The sequence below is a fragment of the Fusarium phalaenopsidis genome, assembly GCF_050370095.1.
Source record: "Fusarium phalaenopsidis strain FUZ10S chromosome Unknown contig_32292, whole genome shotgun sequence".
Classification (NCBI taxonomy): Eukaryota; Fungi; Ascomycota; class Sordariomycetes; order Hypocreales; family Nectriaceae; genus Fusarium; species Fusarium phalaenopsidis.
Window position 1 is genome coordinate 3,652,978 of NW_028145410.1, and position 18,391 is coordinate 3,671,368.

At 52.6% G+C, this 18,391-nt stretch overlaps 5 protein-coding genes across 5 annotated transcripts; 4 read left to right on the plus strand and 1 right to left on the minus strand.

Moving 5' to 3' along the window:
• Positions 1-2,370: 2,370 nt before the first annotated feature.
• Positions 2,371-6,139, plus strand: LRP88_05372 (cation-translocating P-type ATPase; the record flags this gene model as incomplete). The annotated part of the gene is made up of 9 exons (XM_083241926.1): positions 2,371-2,561; positions 2,612-2,679; positions 2,739-3,278; positions 3,330-3,600; positions 3,650-3,890; positions 3,943-4,349; positions 4,397-5,251; positions 5,444-5,761; positions 5,839-6,139. 9 exons carry the CDS (start codon positions 2,371-2,373, stop codon positions 6,137-6,139), a joined length of 3,192 nt encoding a protein of 1,063 aa, XP_083103074.1.
• Positions 6,140-9,166: 3,027 nt separating this feature from the next.
• LRP88_05373 (uncharacterized protein) lies at positions 9,167-9,933 on the plus strand (the record flags this gene model as incomplete). The annotated part of the gene is made up of 4 exons (XM_083241927.1): positions 9,167-9,302; positions 9,397-9,448; positions 9,535-9,718; positions 9,778-9,933. The coding sequence occupies 4 exons, from the start codon at positions 9,167-9,169 to the stop codon at positions 9,931-9,933; spliced, it is 528 nt and encodes a 175-aa protein (XP_083103075.1).
• Positions 9,934-10,819: 886 nt separating this feature from the next.
• Positions 10,820-12,279, plus strand: LRP88_05374 (Homogentisate 1,2-dioxygenase; the record flags this gene model as incomplete). The annotated part of the gene is made up of 2 exons (XM_083241928.1): positions 10,820-10,887; positions 10,938-12,279. 2 exons carry the CDS (start codon positions 10,820-10,822, stop codon positions 12,277-12,279), a joined length of 1,410 nt encoding a protein of 469 aa, XP_083103076.1.
• A 147-nt stretch (positions 12,280-12,426) lies between these two features.
• On the minus strand, positions 12,427-13,155 carry LRP88_05375 (acyl-CoA N-acyltransferase; the record flags this gene model as incomplete). The annotated part of the gene is made up of 1 exon (XM_083241929.1): positions 12,427-13,155. The coding sequence occupies one exon, from the start codon at positions 13,153-13,155 to the stop codon at positions 12,427-12,429; it is 729 nt and encodes a 242-aa protein (XP_083103077.1).
• Positions 13,156-17,846: 4,691 nt separating this feature from the next.
• On the plus strand, positions 17,847-18,356 carry LRP88_05376 (uncharacterized protein; the record flags this gene model as incomplete). The annotated part of the gene is made up of 2 exons (XM_083241930.1): positions 17,847-18,046; positions 18,116-18,356. The coding sequence occupies 2 exons, from the start codon at positions 17,847-17,849 to the stop codon at positions 18,354-18,356; spliced, it is 441 nt and encodes a 146-aa protein (XP_083103078.1).
• Between the last annotated feature and the right edge of the window lie 35 nt (positions 18,357-18,391).

Below are 18,391 nucleotides of genomic sequence, written 5' to 3' on the forward strand. Positions count from 1 at the left end.
GTTTAGGAGTGTCTTGATGTTGTTTGAATGCGTTGCTGAGGTACAATTGGGTTCTATGGTAACCCGGATCTACATTCTCTTATATAGGCACTTTCATTACGAGGCACAGCAAACTACAAGTTGATGACTTGACCTCGCTCTCGGGCTCGGTGTACAAGCGGCCGAATCCGGGCAAAGACAAGACCGCGGTCACGAACATCGTCAGGCGGGAATAGCACGCAAGTACAAGTCCGCCGTGCCATCGTGAGCGACGTTCTATTCCTGACGAGGTTCCCATGATGGTGGTCGAGATCTGTACAGGGGTTGCGCTCTGTAAATGGGTGATCTGGCGGGTCGACTTGTCCGAGGGATCACGCCATGGCCAGACCAGCGGGAGAGGCGCTGCTAAGAAACTCGGCATGTCCCGAGGACAGGAGAATACGGTCTTGGCGGGAAGCTCGTGGGGGATTGGTTGGCGTGCCAAGGCCCGGCCAAGAAGGGTGCTCGAGAAGGGCCGGAGACGACGGCATTCTTCGTGCTCACATGACGGCCTGCTCATGTTGTTTACAGTCAGAGATTCTCAGAGATTCGATCGCAAATCAAGCTTAAACTGAGATGGATAAAAATATGGACCGAGCTTCTGATGCCTTGCACCGCCCCCGCGCCTGCTGATCAAGTCACCCCATGGCCCATGGGGTCGTTATGATGCTGAATCTTGCTATCGGAGAGTTTTGTTCTCCGCGGGCATGATCGTGAGTCAGTGTATGCGCGTATTCGCCTTGGTAACGAGTATGTGAGCTCTCCCCAGAGGATTTGTTGTAAAACTGGCTCTTGGTTTTGTGTGCTGATGTGATGCAGGGTAAACGGGTCTCGAAGCGAGGTGGAGTTGGGGATATGCAGATGGTTTTTGTTGCATGTGAAGACTGTCAATTAATTAGTAATTAAAATGGAGAGTAGTGACTATCTCGTGTCTTTCTAAATAAACATGATCTAGAAACCTTGAAGAGACTGGTGGTTTGCATATATTAGAGTGGGCTCTGTAATGCGAGATGCATGATTGTCACCAAAGATTGACTCAGATTTCACCAGTGGCGACGTGAATTAACTTTCACCTAGTTCAACAGTAAAAATAAAGAACTTTCAAGTACTGAGCATTGATTGAGACATTCGCCGAGTGAGGTATGGTGTTCTTTGGATGAGGGAAATCTGTGGTTCACTTCATGGTGAGGGAGGCAGCCCATCCATCAGGTGAGAAGATACTGGATGTGTTTTTTGCCCACTTTACTCAGACATTGTAGAGAGTGAAACTAGAGAATACTAATACGATTGATTCAATTGGGTGAGAGAGAGCATCGATAAAACCATCCAGGCTTTTGGGAGATTGTGTAATAGGCAGTATAACGGTTTCTATGACAGTGGTGGGGGAGAACACCCCCTTTGGCAACCTCATCATCCCATCGCCGTCACAACTCGGACCCAATCTTGTTCCCCATTGTAAAAGCACGGTGGTTTCTCGCATCCGTGTCTGAGCTTATTTGGATCTTGTTGGTCGTGCTCTTTGTGACATGTCCAAACCCCCACAGCCCTTCAAATCCCCAGCCTTTGAAGAGGTGAAGCGAATTTCTCGCATGGTCCACCCATGCAAAACTACGTCAGTATTTCAAGCTATTGGAGCTTTGACAAGCACAACCGAAGCACACACACTCGGCGGGTTTCCGTATCAGAGCTTGCCGGCCAATCTAGCTGCATCAAGGATACCGAAATGGACCCCTCAAAATGTCTCAGCACAGCCTCCCCCCCTCATCGACAGCTAGGATCTAAGGTTAGACAGGAACATGGCTTGGCGGTCACTAGGCTTGTCTCGCCAAGAGCTTATCTGTGAGCAGAGATACTTGGCGCCTGGATATAAAGAACCTCCTCCCCTTGACAACCTCCAACCTGCACCAACATAATCCACTGTTATGAGCGATTTATTTCTCTCTCGTCAAGCTCAGCGCCCGCTTGCTTTACGAGACAAGTCATTTGTGAGCGGTAAATGAATCGGATATTGCATTCGGAGGCGCAGCGTGACCTTGTTTTTCTTGCCCTAATAGGGGTTGGCTTTGTTGTTGTGCTGCCATCAGAGTGAAGGCGGTGATGATCAACGGCGGCCTCCTGATGCCTCTTCTCTCACACCAACATTTGTAGCATGAGGAAATTTCCCCTCTTCTCGTGAGGGCTGTGCATAAGAGAGGGGATGGACGAGTTGGGAATAGTTACTCTAGTGAATAAATGAGTATAAAGAGGTCCTTGAGTGTGCTGGTCTGCTGGAATCCTCACTCAGCTCCTCCTACTCTTGCCCTCTGCTCTCTCTTGCTCCCTACTCTATTGTTGCTACTCTACCCTCTCATCATGGCTGATCCCGACATCAAACATCCTCACCCGGAGCGCATCCACTGGGTTGACGATGAAGAGGCGGCTACCAAGGCCAGGCCGCCCGTGAAGCGTGGCCTCTCGACCGAATCCATGGGCATCCGCTCCATTAGGTCAAGGCGCGGCTCGGTCGATGCCTCCGCTGTGCTGCCCATTCAATATCGCGCAGTGTAAGGCGCTTGACTGGACTGTGATGAGTGATTTGCTGAGATGTTTCAAGGTCGATGGACATTGAAGACTATAACCAAAAAACTAGTCTCGCCAAGACAAAGAATGAAGCTGCAGCAGGTACGGGATTTTAAAATGAACTTGCATCGTGACATTGTTGTCTGACTTGTTGCTCCCAGATCTCGCCAAACTCGAGTGGCACACCAACAACGTCGACGAAGTCATCAGACGACTTGGTTCCTCCCTCATCGAAGGTCTCTCTCCTGATCAGGTCGAACGACGCGTCGGTCGCTATGGAAAGAACGCCCCTTCTCCAGCCCCGACGCACAATACCAAGAAGATAGTCGGCTACTTCTTCAAGGGGTTCGGTACAGTCCTCTTTGTGGCCGCCATTCTGGTCTTTATCGCGTGGCGACCCCTGGGAAAGCCCCCAGCGCCCGCGAACCTTGCCCTAGCTATCGTCCTGCTTGCTGTGTTTTTCATCCAAGCTGCCTTTAACATGTGGCAGGACTGGTCTTCGTCGCGTGTCATGAACTCGATTAAAAACTTGCTCCCTGAACACTGCCTGGTAATACGCGACGGACAGCAGGTCACCCTCTTTGCGGACCAGCTTGTTCCAGGAGACATCCTCTTGATCAAGGCTGGCAACAAGCTCCCTGCCGATGTCCGGTTTGTCAAGGTCTCTTCTGATCTCAAGATCGATCGGTCTATCCTCACAGGTACGTGACCCCTTACAATCCCTACGCAACACACTTGCTAACACCTCACAGGCGAATCTGTTCCCATCCACGGCACGGTGAATTCTACAGACGAAAACTACCTCGAGACCAAGAACATTGGTCTCCAAGGAACACATTGCATCTCGGGAACCTGCACTGGCCTTGTAGTCGCGACTGGAGACAACACTGTGTTCGGCAGGATCGCAAAGCTCACGAATGAGCCGAAGAAGGGTTTGACCACCCTCGAGCGTGAAGTCCTCCACTTTGTGTTGGTCATCTGCTCCATCATGGCTCTCATGATGATTCTTGTCGTTATTCTCTGGTATGTAACCTGTATAAAGCGCCTGTTATGGATGCTAACAATTGCGCAGGGCTACATGGCTACGCAAGAAGTATCCTGACTGGATCAGCGTCCCTAACCTCATCATCTCATGCGTGTCTGTGGCTGTGGCCTTTATCCCTGAGGGTCTTCCGGTCGCTCTCACGGCCAGCATGACCATCAGTGCCAACATGATGCGCAAGAACAAGATCCTTTGCAAGTCACTCAAGACGGTGGAAACGCTTGGCTCAGTCTCTGTCATTTGCTCTGACAAGACTGGTACATTGACACAGGTTCGTTCACAATTGACCCGATCAAGGTAGAAAAATCACTGATGTATTATAGAACAAAATGATTGTTACAGAGTGCGCCATCGGCGACAAGCGCATGCTAGCAGACCAGGCAAGAGACGTCATGGTCCTCAACCAGCACACCAGCCCCAAGAACAACTCCCTCAGCCAGCTCCGCGCCGTTGCCGGACTATGCAACGCCGGCTCCTTTGACGCGGCCACCATGAGACTTCCTCTCCACGAGCGTGTCATCCACGGTGACGCCACCGACCAGGCCATCCTCCGATTCTCAGAGGGCCTTGGAGAAGTGGCCGAGCTGCGACGGTGCTGGAAGGTCAAGTATGAACTTGCTTTCAACAGCAAGAACAAGTACATGATCAAGGCGTTCTGTTTGACACATCCTGATGGTCTTTCGCTTGCGTTGCCGTCGGACATTGGTTCTATCTTTGCACCGGGTGATGTGTAAGTGGTATTGGCAATAGTTGAATGTACTATGCTGACGAAAGTAGGCTTTTGACGATCAAGGGTGCACCGGAGATCCTTCTGGAACGTGTTAGCTCATACGTCAACCCTTCGGGCGTTTGTGTTCACCTAGACGATGATAAGCGCAAGAGCATTGAGATGATCAAAGATGATTGGGCGTCTCAGGGAAGACGAGTGCTGTTGCTGGCTCGCAAGTCCATCTCTAGCACGGTCTTTCCGCCAAGTATGTCGGAAACGGCTCTCGAGTCGGAGATGTACAACCAGGCTCTGACTGGGTTGACTCTTGTTGGTCTGGTCGGTATTGTCGACCCTCCACGCCCCGAGATCCCGGATGTTGTTGACACGCTCCGCACTGCTGGCATTCGCATCTTCATGGCAAGTTGTTCGCATCGAATGAAAGCTATCTCAGCTAACAAGAGACAGGTTACCGGTGACTTTGCCCTGACAGCCCAGGCTATCGCGCAGGAGTGTGGCATCATCACTAGCCAAAACATTGACACCGTGGAGGCTCTGCATCGTACAGTGACCATCGACCCATCTCTCCGTGCTCTGGAGCTTAACTATGGCGCTGATGGACCTCGGGAGGCCATTGTCCTCAGTGGCCCCGAGCTCATCACCCTTAACGAGGGCCAGTGGGATCAATTGGCCAAGTACCGTGAGATTGTCTTTGCTCGAACAACCCCTGAGCATAAACTCCGCATCGTGCGCGAGTTTCAAGCTCGGAATCAGATTGTCGGCATGACAGGCGACGGCGTGAACGATGCTCCGTCTCTGCGCGCCGCTGATGTTGGTATCGCGATGGGTTCAGGCAGTGACATTGCAATTGAGGCGGCAGACATGGTGCTATTGGATACATTCGCGAGCGTTGTTGAAGCGCTGCGGTATGGTCGAATGATGTTTGATAACCTCAAGAAGACTGTGGCGTATCTGCTACCCGCAGGCAGCTTCAGCGAGTTCTGGCCAGTCATGACCAACGTCGCCTTTGGCATCCCTCAGATCCTGAGCAGCTTCCTCATGATCATCATCTGGTAAGTCCAATGCTGGCCGTGGACTGCACAAGCTAACATACTCAGTCTCTTCACCGACGCTCTCGCTGCCGTCGCCCTCGCATATGAGGCTCCGGAGGCCGACGTGCTCCTGCGGGAACCGAGAGTGCCGGGCAAGGACCGCCTCGTTGATTGGCAGCTCATCCTGCAGGCGTACGGGCTCGTCGGCTTTATCGAGACAGCGGCGTCGTTTGCCATGTCGTACTGGTACTTGCAGCGCAAGGGCATTCCCTTCTCGGACATTTGGTTCTCGTTCGGAAAGCTGCCTGGCACGATCGATCCCGACTATTACCAGGCGAGGCTGAACGAGGCGAGCTCCATCTACTTTGTGAACCTGGTCGTCATGTAAGTCGCACCGCCGAGATCGGGGCTGCCCAGGCTGGGCGCAATTGGAGCCACCAACATTTTCTGACACATTGCAGGCAATGGTTCAATCTCTTGGCCGTGCGGACCCGGCGTCTATCCATCTTCCAGCATCCTCCCCTGTTCAACAAGAACACTCAGAACTGGTATCTGTTCCCGGCCATGTTGTTTGCTCTCGTCATGGCCTTCTTTTGGCTGTACCCTAAGGAATTTCAGAACGTCTTGGATACGGCCGAGGTGCCTGTCGAACATTGGTTCCTGCCCATGGCGTTTGGTATAGGTCTCATTCTTATTGATGAAGCGAGAAAGTATTGCGTGAGAACCTACCCCAAGGGCATATTGGCTCGGATGGCTTGGTAGGTCGGCTATTAGTGGGCGAAGGGAGTGTATTCGGATTCGATAGGCTTCGACATGCCTCGGAATAACAGTACATTAACGAATTGACGATGTCGTTGCCTTTTCCTCCATGATACATGATTCTGAGCGTAACATGATGTCGATGAGAACATGATGCTGAGGCCAAACGTTAAACCCCTCCTCCTGCGGCATTGATTCCACCCCTGAGGCGCATTGGCGTTTACACTGATATACGATCGGAAGCGAAATGGGCGTCATCGAGGTCGTCACGGAAACGGCGGTGGAACTTTGTAGATGGAAAGATTCACAAAAAGGCGAGAGGCGAGAGGCGAGAGGATGGGACATCGGTGGGTGTGTTCACGGAGTTGAATCGGCGCATCATGTTGGTCGCACGGGGCACGGCGAGCGAGATGGCGAGGGTAGACACTAAAACTAACTCGTACTATTCTAGGAAGAGGTCGGGGGCGAATGGATCGCAGTTTGAGCAAGTTCGAGGCCCTACATGGTTTGAGGCACAGAAACCTCGTCAGTTCCGCTGCCCAATGTCTTGACACATACCGTTCTTGGCCAGCTGGCCATTTTTTTTTTGCTGTCGAGTCCTGGTTTGGCGGTTATTCCCCTTGTCGCCGGCCTGGCTGGTTATTTGCCGTTTCTGGACCATCGGAATCCGTGCTTGAAAGTCGGTGTCGAGAAAGGTGAGCTGAGCTTTGATTTCCTGACCTTGGAATCCTGGAAGGACGATGCCATGGGGGGTCGTATCACGTGGGACCTGTTCATGGGTTGAAAGGAGTCATTGCGTCTGGGCGGTCTCTGCGACGGACGTGTACGGAATTTGTGAGAATGCAACGGAAATGGCCATGGCCTGCGTTAAATGAAGGCGTCCTCATGATCAATGGTTCAACAAAATCACCCATTTTCGGTGTGCGTCTAATCGCTTGTTCTTAGCTGCCGTCGGCGCTCGCCTGCTGGTGCCGGACGTGGTTTGAAGGTGGCATGCTCCTGCCTGGAGCCAGGATCGATAAGGGATCCATCCGAGGTCTCCACCCGAGGTCGCCTGTTCCCGGCCCCACTATCGGATGTTGGCGTTGGTGATGTAAGACAAGGGGGAACAAAGATGATGAGAATGATAGTGAAAAGCTATACTATGTTATTCTGATGAAAAGAGAAGAAGAAATCGAGACCCCATTGTGAGGTTTAGAAATGAGAGTATGGTGGTATGGACTAGTGATGCCAGAGGGTGAGGGGTTGGCCGGAGGCCCAGGATGCAGAACCGCCCTCTTTATGTGGGAATTGCCTCCTTGCATCTGGCCCAGCAATGGCAACAACAGGCATGAAACCAGGTACAGAAACAGCGTCAGATGTGCTCAGGTACAAGGAGCACCGTCACGAGGGACATGGCACGCGGGGGTCAGTCATGGGAAGACGCACGTATCGGACGCCAGCACGGCAGTCAACCTGGAACGAACAGCATGATGCTGGTACGATGGGCAAAGTCGACGAAGATCGAGAGCAAAGTCTCGGGCAAGGGGGTCAGAGTCGGCTGTCAAGCTACGAAAGCTTAGGACCGAATTGACACCCATCTCGATACCACGGTTGCAGAAGGGCGTTTCGGCAGAGCGAACCAGGTGAGATGCTGTCGACTCGGCGCATATCAGCGCGAGCTATGAGCACCTCTGCGGACCAATCGCCCGACCAACTTCCCCTCAATTCCATCACAAGGTTTCACGCGGCGCCCCTGGGAGGGGAGCGAGGTATGATTGTCTTGAAGCTGTCCTTGTTTGGCCTCGGTGTGGGACATGCCATCAGGTGAGCTGCGCCAGCGAGCGCCAAAGCACGCACCCGCAGGCCGAAGGCTCCGGGGGACACGAGGGAGAGGGGCACAAACTGGCGATCGCTCGTCATAGGCCGTACTTGGACGTGCCAATGTTGGCAGGCTTGTCGCTTCCTCGAATCGGCCACACCACCAAGGGATTGAGGCAACCCCTCTTAGATCTGCATTCAGACATTGCTTTGAGCGTTTTCTTTCTCTGAAGCTCACCCGTTTTCTCTTGTTGACCGCTCGCAATTCAGACCACAGCGCGGGCTTCCGAGCCCGTCGATTGCATCACTTGATTGCCGGGCTCCTCCACAGTCCACACACGCCACCAGAACCCACAGCATCCGATCCCGGTGGGTCTGCGACAAGCTTTCCCCGGATTTACGCCCCCCACGCTAACCCGAGATGGGCAGCAAGCGGGTACCAGACCGGTACGCAGAGCGGGTTCGGCTTGCACGGTGCGTTTTGCGTCACGCCGGCGCTAGTCCCATTGCGGCTTCAGGTCTGGTCTGCTGAGCGCCGGAGTCAGGGGCGTCACGCCTTCCGTCAGGCCAAAGTCACGCGATCGTCCTCTTGCGCTCTCCCGCCCGCCGCCTGCAATCAATGCCTGCGACCGAACGTGGCAGGGGTGGATGCGAGATATCCACAATCCAATGGATCCAATGCGTGAGAGGTGAGATCACTGATCAGGGTCGGAGGGCGGCGCAGGCGCAGGGCAACCGCGCAAGCTTCCCAGCACCTTCCCTTAGGTTGCGCCTTCCGGGTGTGGGCAGTTACCCCGCCCAGTCTGACGACAGCTCACTGGTAGCAATAGGTGAGGTCCTGGATGGATGACTGAGGATCCAAGGATGAAAGCGTGATTCGGAGATAGACGACGCCGGACGGCAGGTGCGCCTGTGGTTGCAATGAATAACAACCCCCTTCCCCCTCGCTTTGTCCTTCCATCCCTCTCTCTCTCCTCATCACACCTTCAGATCCCAAACAACAAATCAACCTCATTCTTCACCTGCCATCACCTGCTTTTGACGTAAAGGTTCGTGGACATTGTCCTTTTTTATACTCGGTCCTTCCTCTTGAGGACATCATCTCCTAGAAATCACCTGTTCCATCATCAACCCAGGCATCTCGCTAACATATCTACCCCTCACTACAGCAGGCCAAGCTATCACCAAGTCGATCTCACAGATCAATCACATACAGAACCTACAACCATCATGTCGGAACCTCTCAGCAAGGTCGACTCCGCCGTCCAAGGCTTGTCAAGCTCACCAAAGGAGGAGCACCCTGTCAAGAAGGCTGGCCGACGACAAAGCTCACTCTCACCGGATGTGATGAACATCGCCGACCTCGGTAAGCTTCCAGAAGCCCTCGATACCCCTCGCATAGCTCCGACCGATGTCGGACTTGATGTCAATAGCTCTCATACTGACATTGTTTACTCCAGAGGCTCAAGGCATTGAGCTCGAGCTTGCTCCCGAGACCCAGAAGACTGGATGGTACGTACATCTGATGATACCCCGCACTTCCATCTTAACCCTAAGATGGCATTGTCATGAATCGTTACTGACTTGTTCACTTACAGGAAGATCAACACAAGTCCCAACACTGTTGAGGACCCCGCACTCCTCAAGCTGCCTCTATCAAAACCTCTCATCAGGAAGATCGACCTCCACTTCCCCCTAGGGAAGGAAGTAACAGCCCGAAACCTCAAGGGTGTAACAATCAAGGATGCCCTCGATGCCATCCACAAGGCATACAAGAAGCGGGTAAGTCTCGACCCTGTATAGCCACTTGGCCAAGACTGGCGCTGACAGTGTCTTCTCAGTCTGATGATGAACTCGACCTTCCCTACCTCGCTGGCTTCGAGTGGGACAAGGAGGAGTCATGGACCCGACTTGTTGTGCACCTCCAGGCCCAGCCCTCAACCACAGGCGGCCACTCTGGCGGCAAGAAGAAGAAGAACAAGAAGAACGAGGAATAAGTGACTTGATGCCACCCTGATATCTGTTCCAATAGTTCCCTTCATTCTTGTTGTTCGTTTCGCTGGGTTCGTTGCGAGTCGGCGCTCGGGATATTGCGATTAGATATTCTGGCCGGGTCATAATCTGTGCGACGCTGGGAGCGTCGCCTGGTGTACTCCACTACCGTTCTGTTCATCGCTGGTCGATAGATCGGCGCTGCAAGGTTCCATGACGACATGGGCCTTTTACCTAATTGAGAATTCCTCTCGGCATGTTTGTGTCCGCTGTTTTCGTGAATGTGAATGCGATTGTGAAAGTTGGGTGTGGAAGTTGAAATTAGCATGCTTGTGTCCACAATGCCAGAACCCTGCCAGAGTTCGGTTCGCTTGGGCCCCACCAACGCTTGCGGTTGTCAGCTCAACGCCAATTGTCTTTATCTTATCGTGATGATGGCTAACGTGGTGGATGGATACCCTGAAGTTGGAGGAGCGGCACAGAGTGTGATCAACTTTGATTCCGATTCCGCGAACCCCGCGATTCCGCCGTCTGGGGAAACAATCCACACAAGTCCCGTCGTTGCATTGGATTGTTCCGACGGCATGCGACGGAAGAGAGGGGACATGAAGTTCTATCAGAGACTCTGCCGAAATGGCAGGCCATTTGTTAGTGCCGTTAGCGGAATCGAGGCGCGCTGACCCACGGCTAACATCGGGCCGGCCTTGGTCATCCTTTGAAGCTGCAACGCGGAACTGCCGTTGGACGGCTTACACGGCGGTTGGACGTCATGCTCGAAGAAGCTCAAAGCCGTGGTCGCGCAGTTAAAAAGATGGTGTGCGGACGCTCCGGGAGCTGATCTCCTGGGCTCGCCATCACACAGAGTCGACGAACAGATCAAGCTCTAGCACAATGCCCGTCACAAAGTTCGAGACGAAGGAGAAGTACAGGTATCAGAATGGCTTCAATTGCTACCTAGAGTGAGTATCACATGCTGTTTCTGGCATTGCCACGCTGACTTGCTCTGTAGATCGGAAGCTGTCGAGGGCGCCCTCCCGGTTGGACACAATTCACCTCAGAAGGTGCCGTACGGACTCTACGCCGAGAAGCTATCCGGAACTGCCTTTACGGCGCCTCGAAACGAGAACAAGCAGACATGGCTGTACCGTGTCCTGCCGTCCTGCTCGCACCCTCCGTACGAATATGACACCGAGACGGAGAATGGTTCCAACAAGACTCTGGACGGCGCCGAGGGTAAGCTTCACTACATCCCGAACCAGCTGCGCTGGGATCCCTTCGACCACGACAAGGCCAAGCATCTGGACTTTACCACTGGTCTTAGGTTGGTCGCCGGAGCTGGAGATCCTACGTTGAAGGAGGGACTCGGCATGTACATCTATGCTGCTGGCAAGAGTATGGACGAGAAGACTGCCTTTTACTCGGCCGACGGTGATCTGCTCATTGTTGCGCAAGAGGGAGTTTTGGATATCCGAACCGAGTTTGGATGGCTCCTCGTCCGACCTATGGAGATTGCTGTTATCCCCCGAGGCGTCAAGTATCAGGTTCACCTACCATCTGGCCCTGCTCGTGGTTATGCTCTTGAGCTGTACCAGGGCCACTTTAACCTCCCCGAGCTTGGTCCCATCGGTTCCAATGGCCTCGCCAATGCTCGAGACTTTCAATCGCCCGTTGCCTGCTTCAGCGAGGACTTTGGAGCCACAGCTTCTGAGGGCCCCAACTCATACAACGTTGTGGTCAAGTTCAACAACACACTCTTCAAGACTGTGCAGGCTCATACCCCATTTGACGTTGTCGCCTGGCACGGAAATTACTACCCCTTCAAGTACGACCTCGGCCGCTTCAACACCATCGGTACTATCTCGTTCGATCACCCCGATCCCTCCATTTTCACCGTCCTCACAGCGCCGACCAATACCCCCGGCACGGCCGTGGCCGACTTTGTCATCTTCCCTCCTCGATGGCTCGTGGGCGAAGACACCTTCCGCCCTCCCTGGTATCATCGCAACACCATGAGCGAGTTCATGGGCCTGATCTGCGGTGGTTACGACGCCAAGCGTGGAGGCTCAGGAGGTTTCGTGCCCGGCGGCGCAAGTCTGCACAATGTCATGAGCGGGCACGGGCCGGACGCGGAGAGCGGCGAGGCGGCCCGCAACGCCGAGCTGAAGCCGGCCAAGGTTGGCGAGGGGAGCTGCGCCTTCATGTTTGAGAGTTGTCTGATGGTGGGTGTGACCGAGTGGGGTCTGAAGACGTGTCAGAAGGTGCAGTCGGAATACAATGATCACAGCTGGGGAGGCGTCAAGACGCATTGGAAGTTGCCGGAGGGGTTGAAGGTGAAGCCGCATACTCTGTAGGAACTGAAAATTGGTGTGATATGAGTGATACCTTGGTGGTATATAGCCTGGATATTGAATGCTGTCACGTATGAATGAAGCTTGCTGTTTGCTGAATATCATTTCTATTCGCTTCGTGATTCTTTGGTCTATGCCGTGTCTTATGCTTTATTGCCCGCCCGTCCTCATGAATAGGTTAGACGGTAAATCGCGATCCTTGAATTCAGGATCAACGTGATAGACCATCTCATCTCCTTCAGGCTGGAATCCCATCTTGATATATGCCTTGCGCCCCATGCTTGACGCCTCGGTGATAGCCTCCAGCCCACCTCGTCGCTTGGCCTCATCAAGGCCCCATTGAACCAACCTCTGAGCGATACCCTTCCTCTGATGAGCGGGATCAACGACGCAGAGGTCAAACACCATGACTGCAGGCGGAGATGCAGTGGCCTTTTCCTTGATGACCTCAATGCGGCGTCCGTGGAGTGAGCGATCCAATTGAACGAGGTAGCGCTGCTCAGCTTTGTTTCCCGGGTAAAGAGTATCCAGGTCCATGACCTTGTTAAAGTCTTCAGGTTGAGGATCGCCATAGCCTTCAACAACTGAGCACTGCTGCCAAATAGCGAAACCAGCAATAACACGGCGACCTTCGGAGTCGGGGAGAGTCGCCTTGAGGAAGATGGTGTTGAGGTCTCCGTCGCGATTTCGCGTGACCGAAGACCAGCGGTCAACGAGGCGTTTAATACCAGCAGCTTCGCCCTCAGGCGTATCCCACCCTGGGTTCATGGCGATCCAGATGCCATCGTGAGTCTGACGGCCGAAAGCTGCGGCGATGCAGGCAAAGGCTTCGGTGAAGTCTTCGGGATTTGTGACGGGTTCGACTTGGATATCTGCCATGGCTGTACAAATTGTAGATGCTTTAAAAGAGGGATTTGAAGTTCGTGAACTGGCTTTCTTGGCTATTATACTGGTTCCACTTTGTGTGGGTGGGTTATTATCCATCCTCGTTCGGTGTGAGTAATAAGCACGAATCGACTTTACCCAAGATGGAGACGAAGCCAACCACTGATGCTGCATCATTTTCCATGGGATAGCTACGCCTGAACAGGGTGTCAAGTCAATCGGTAGGGCTAGGTCAGTTGGATTATGTTGCTCATGATAGCAAAAGCCGTTGGTCCAAGCATTGGATCTCGAAGAACCCATGGCCGTTGTTGTACTAGGGTTTCTGTACCTGGAAAAAGAATCCAGCTTCTTATTGGTGGTTTGACTACCGTAGATGATGATTGTTGTTGGCTGGGGGAGGCAACAACCTAGGCGGCCCAGGCGGCCCAGGCGGCCCCAGAGCAACTCAACAGAAATAATACAGCCGTAACACAAGGCAACGAGGCGCAGGGCGGAATAGGGTTATGTTTTAACTTTGCACTGCAAATTTAACATACTCTAACCTCAGGTCCTAGGCTTTGCCTTATACTGCCAAGATGCTGCCAAGATGCTTGCATGGCTGTCGATGAAGACGAATACTGTCTCTTCCCGGGATGTTGGATAACTGTCTATCATGCTGCATGTTAATCCTGTGGCATTGGCTGTGAGACACCGAAACCTGACGGGGATAGTGTTAGTCTAGATCTAGTTTTGAAGAACCTATCATCTCTGTGCTCTAAACCATGGAGTGACAATAAGTAGAGCGTTAATGCGTGACGTTATGGCACACTACTCCCAGACTGCAAGTTGATCCTCTTTAATAGAAGTGATTAAGGAACTTGACGAGCGCGAGTCCCCCTTCTCCGGAGGTCGGACCCTGGTCTTCACCGTCTACGATGGCATTTCACTGCAAACTTAGCCCGTGATAGGATTTCCACGTTCGATCCTCGATCCATTGTATAAACTATGGTACTGTAAAGTTAACCCTCCTCAGGGGCCTGAATGCTGGGGCTCTCGGTCCCACTGTGCCGCGGGCGCTCTCCCCGCCTTCTAAATGGAATCTCTGAATAGGTTGGTCCTGGAGTTCCCCTACTACCTTGGCATCCATGGCCGAGATCCTGGGATAATTAATGAAAGCAGTCCCCTTCCTGGACGTTGAGGAATTATCTCGAAGCCAACTGCTGATGCTGCATTATTTGCTATGGGATAGCTAGACCTGAACGGCATGTCGAGTCACATTCATGTTTGTCATGACAGGAAAAGCCGTTGTTTTCAAGTAATGGATTTCGAAGAGCCCGTCACTGTTGTACTCTGGAGTTCTGTGACTGAAACAACAATCTGGCCGACTTATTGGTGGGTTGACTTAACCGGCACGCTGCACTGCAAACTTGGACCTCTCCAAGGCTTCAATTAACATCAAAGTCACATGGGCGGTTGAGGCGTATTTTCACTGCAAATTTAACCCCCTCCAAGGCTTCCTCATGTGGCAGGGAATTATGATCCTTTTTTTCAGTGGGAATTTAACCCCCTCTGCCCTGGTTCGGTTTTGCCTTCTATACTGCCAAGATGCTTGCATGGCTGTCGATGAATATAGTCTCGAGACGTTGGACTATCATGACAAACGTTGATCCTGTGGTATTGGCCGTGAGACACCCAAACCTGAAGGGATGCTGTTAGTGCAGATCTAATTTCGAAGAGCACCATAGGTAGTCGGCGCACTACCCTTGAACTGCAAGCTTGATCCTGTCCAGGCCACGAGAAGCGATCAAAGAGCTCGAGCTCGAGCACAAGTCCTACGCTGCAAGTTTAACACCCCCGGGAGGCGAGACACTGACCTTCGCCAGCCTACGACGGCCTTTCACTGCAAATTAACCGCACGGTAGGACTTCCAAGTTCAATCTTTGATCGATCGCTGGGTGAGCGATCGATCTCGATCGTTTGCACTGCAATTTTAACACGCGCCGAGCTCGAATCCCGGAGTTTGGAGGGCGTAAGGTCTCAAATCCCGACGGTGGGGCTGGCGAGGGTTTCACTGCAAGTTTAATCCCTCTGACGAGGCATTGCAGAGTCCTCCCCCCCTTGCTGCGTAGTCTGACTATCAACGAATACCCTGCCTAAAGTCAATATGGTTGACAGCCAATTTAGCCCCCCTCAAGGCTTCATGTGGCGGGGGATTGTGATATTTTTTCACGACGAATTTGACCCCCTCCGGCCTGGCTTGTCTTTGCCTTCCTTCTCTCTAGCGATATTGCCAAGATGTTCGTATGACTGTCGATAAACGCAGTCTCTTCCTGAGATGTTTAGGAAACATTGTATAAATTTCTGATCCTGTGGCATTGGCTGCGAGATGTCCAATTTCCTTTATTGGAAATAACTACCCTTGCACTGCAAACTTGATCATCTCCGAGGGGAGGGACCAAAGAGCCCGAGTTCTGAGGTGCATATTTGTACCTAAGTTTACTGCAAATTTAGCCCACGATGAGACCCTCGATCGCTGGGACCTTCATGGTCTACCTCTTGGTCAGCACGATCGAAAGCACGGAATAAGCAAGTCACTGCTAAGGAGTACCTGGATTTCCATGGCCATTCTATATGAGTAGAGGTACCCTTCAAATAAACGGTGCGGACTGTGATCCGGTCTTTTTCGCTCATCGACGCATGGGTTCAACGATCGAGTTGTTTCACTGCAAATTTAACCCCCTCTGAACAGGCTGCCTGATTGATCGTTGCCTGTATGACGGTCGGTGAATGCACACCCTTTTTATTTTTTTATTTTTCAGTTATTGAGCACCGCACAACAACCCTTGTGTTCTCTTGGCCTCAATGTGACAGGAGCAACCTCTCCAAACAACCAACTAATCATGACGGATGGCGACTCTCCGTCGACCTGGTCAGGATCCATAACATCAACTTACGATTCATCCAGCGAGGATTCACCTGCCAACGAACAAGGCGCCCCTCGACTAACGGACGAAGAGGATCCGTTAATACCAAATCCAGCTGATGTTCATCGTACTTTCTGTGACGGAAAGACAACATGGGAGGCTTTCTTGGATCAAGCAAGCAAAATACCTTCAGGTCTCTGGCCAGCAGATGCACTGGACCCATACATCACTCTGGTAGACGTCCCGAGTCTGCCTGAACATCTTCCTCGCAGCGCTTTTCTCTACGGCAGGCCTTGCTGGGAACTGCCTCTCGACATCGGGGGTACAGTGCGTGAAGACCAGCATCCCGATAGTAATGTAGCCCTCGTTCACGGTCGCCGAGTCTCGTTTCGATTACGAATCGAGAATCCAATCCGCTGTGACATTTGCCCAGATGCAGCATCATACGCCTTAGGTGTTGGTTCGGAGACAACCAGCAGCCTCGCTGTACTGGTCATGTGCTGGTCGTACATCCTTTCGGTTCGACTTCTTGAAATGCAAGGCCGGCCGGTACGATATAATATTAGGGATCGTTTATGGCCCGATACGACCCAGCGCCAAAGGGGAAATGTGGTTGATCTGGACCTCGAGGGTGCGTCACCCTCGCTCGTCAGGTGGCTCTGCGCGATCCTCAGTCCCAACATGGGTTGGCGAGCCATGGATCTGGGGCGTCTACCACTATGGGCAACGTCTTTTAACACAGACGTCGAACTTTGTATCAAAGCTTCAGTCTCAGACGCAGACATTCTTCTGCCCCCCAACTCTTCTGAAGCCACGGAACTTCTCATCGAACTATGTCGGCTGTTCAATCTTGGTGCTGACCCGAAAGGAGCTTCTCACTTGGAACCGATGCCGCCCTACAAGGCGTCGTTTCTGGCCGCACTTGCGCTGCCTATTTATCACTCCATGGAGCTTCAACCTCGGCTACCTCATCCACATCTGACTGTGCCACAGAGAAATGGCACGTTTAGCAGTTCCCATGAACAGAGCATCCGGGGGTACCTCAGTCTCATGCGATATTTCATGGCTCTCAGCATCCATACCCATTCCATTGGATCTATTCTATGGAGTATCTTGTGGCAGCCAGATGTTGATTGCAATATGGTTGGCCCGTGGCTCGCATCCATCCTGGATACGTTGGAGCCAGCAATCAAGCAGAAACAAGTCGAGGTTTTAGTAAAGGTCTTTATTTGCCGCCGACCTCGAGTTGCCATTTGGTGGGTGGCTCTCTTCTTGCTGGGCGACCTGGCTCTCCTTGACTGGATTCAACGATACACTGTGAAGATGGAAGAGAAATACGGGTTCGGATCACAATCGCCACCGGACCCGATGGTATCTGCTTGGGCTGGATCTAAGCAGTCATTCTTGGATCTCGACAAGGATTCTATCTACATAGAACCCTCTGATTCGGTATCTAGAGCTGATCTGCTTCGGTGCCGTTTCGACCTTAAACTTCAGGACTCGGCTAGCTCAACGCTGGCATGGCGACCCTTTGGATACATACAGAAGGGGCGGGTTGAACTCGAACTTTGGCCGCAACTCGAAACCGAGTATACACGCAAATACCACTCATTCACCTGGTACATTAGGAAGAAGCCCATCTCCGACAAAGGCTTTCGAACACGTACGGGGCGAACGGTGAGGAACATGCCAGACAACTTGGAGATGCGTACCTCGGCCGAACATGTGGAGAGAGATCACCAGGCCATGAATGCCTGGCCGTCGAAAAAGTCCACCCTCAGGATGATGTCGTTTCTGGTAGAAGACGCCGCAGGTGATCGTAACTGGGCGAATGCTGATATGCCGGGAAAGCTTGAGCAACACCGCTGGCTGCGTGATTGGGAAGGCCTCTGCAGCATGGATGTGGAAATCGTGGAACCCGACGAGAAACCGGCCAAACCTCCATCATGGTTCCTTGAGGAATGGATTGAGGGCAAACACGAGTGATGGATCCGACGCACGGGTTGCTCTGGGAGTTCAGATCACATGGTGTTGAGACGACTCGCGGACAGCTGCAAGACCAAGCGAGAGGTTGGCGGTGAGATTGTCTGCGAGATCATCACCTTGAACGGCGCGAGGGCAGTAGGCGCCGAGATGAGAACGGGGAGCATCGAGGTTGGCAAGTGGGCAAACTTTATCGCGGTTGACAGGGACCTGAGCAAGGGAGAGTTTGCTGGTGTCAAGGTTCTCAAGACTTGGTTTGAGGGCAAGATGGTGTATAGCTCGAATGTCACCGGATCTCAAACTTTTTGATAGTCGCTGGAAGATGGAAACGTCTTGCAATTGAC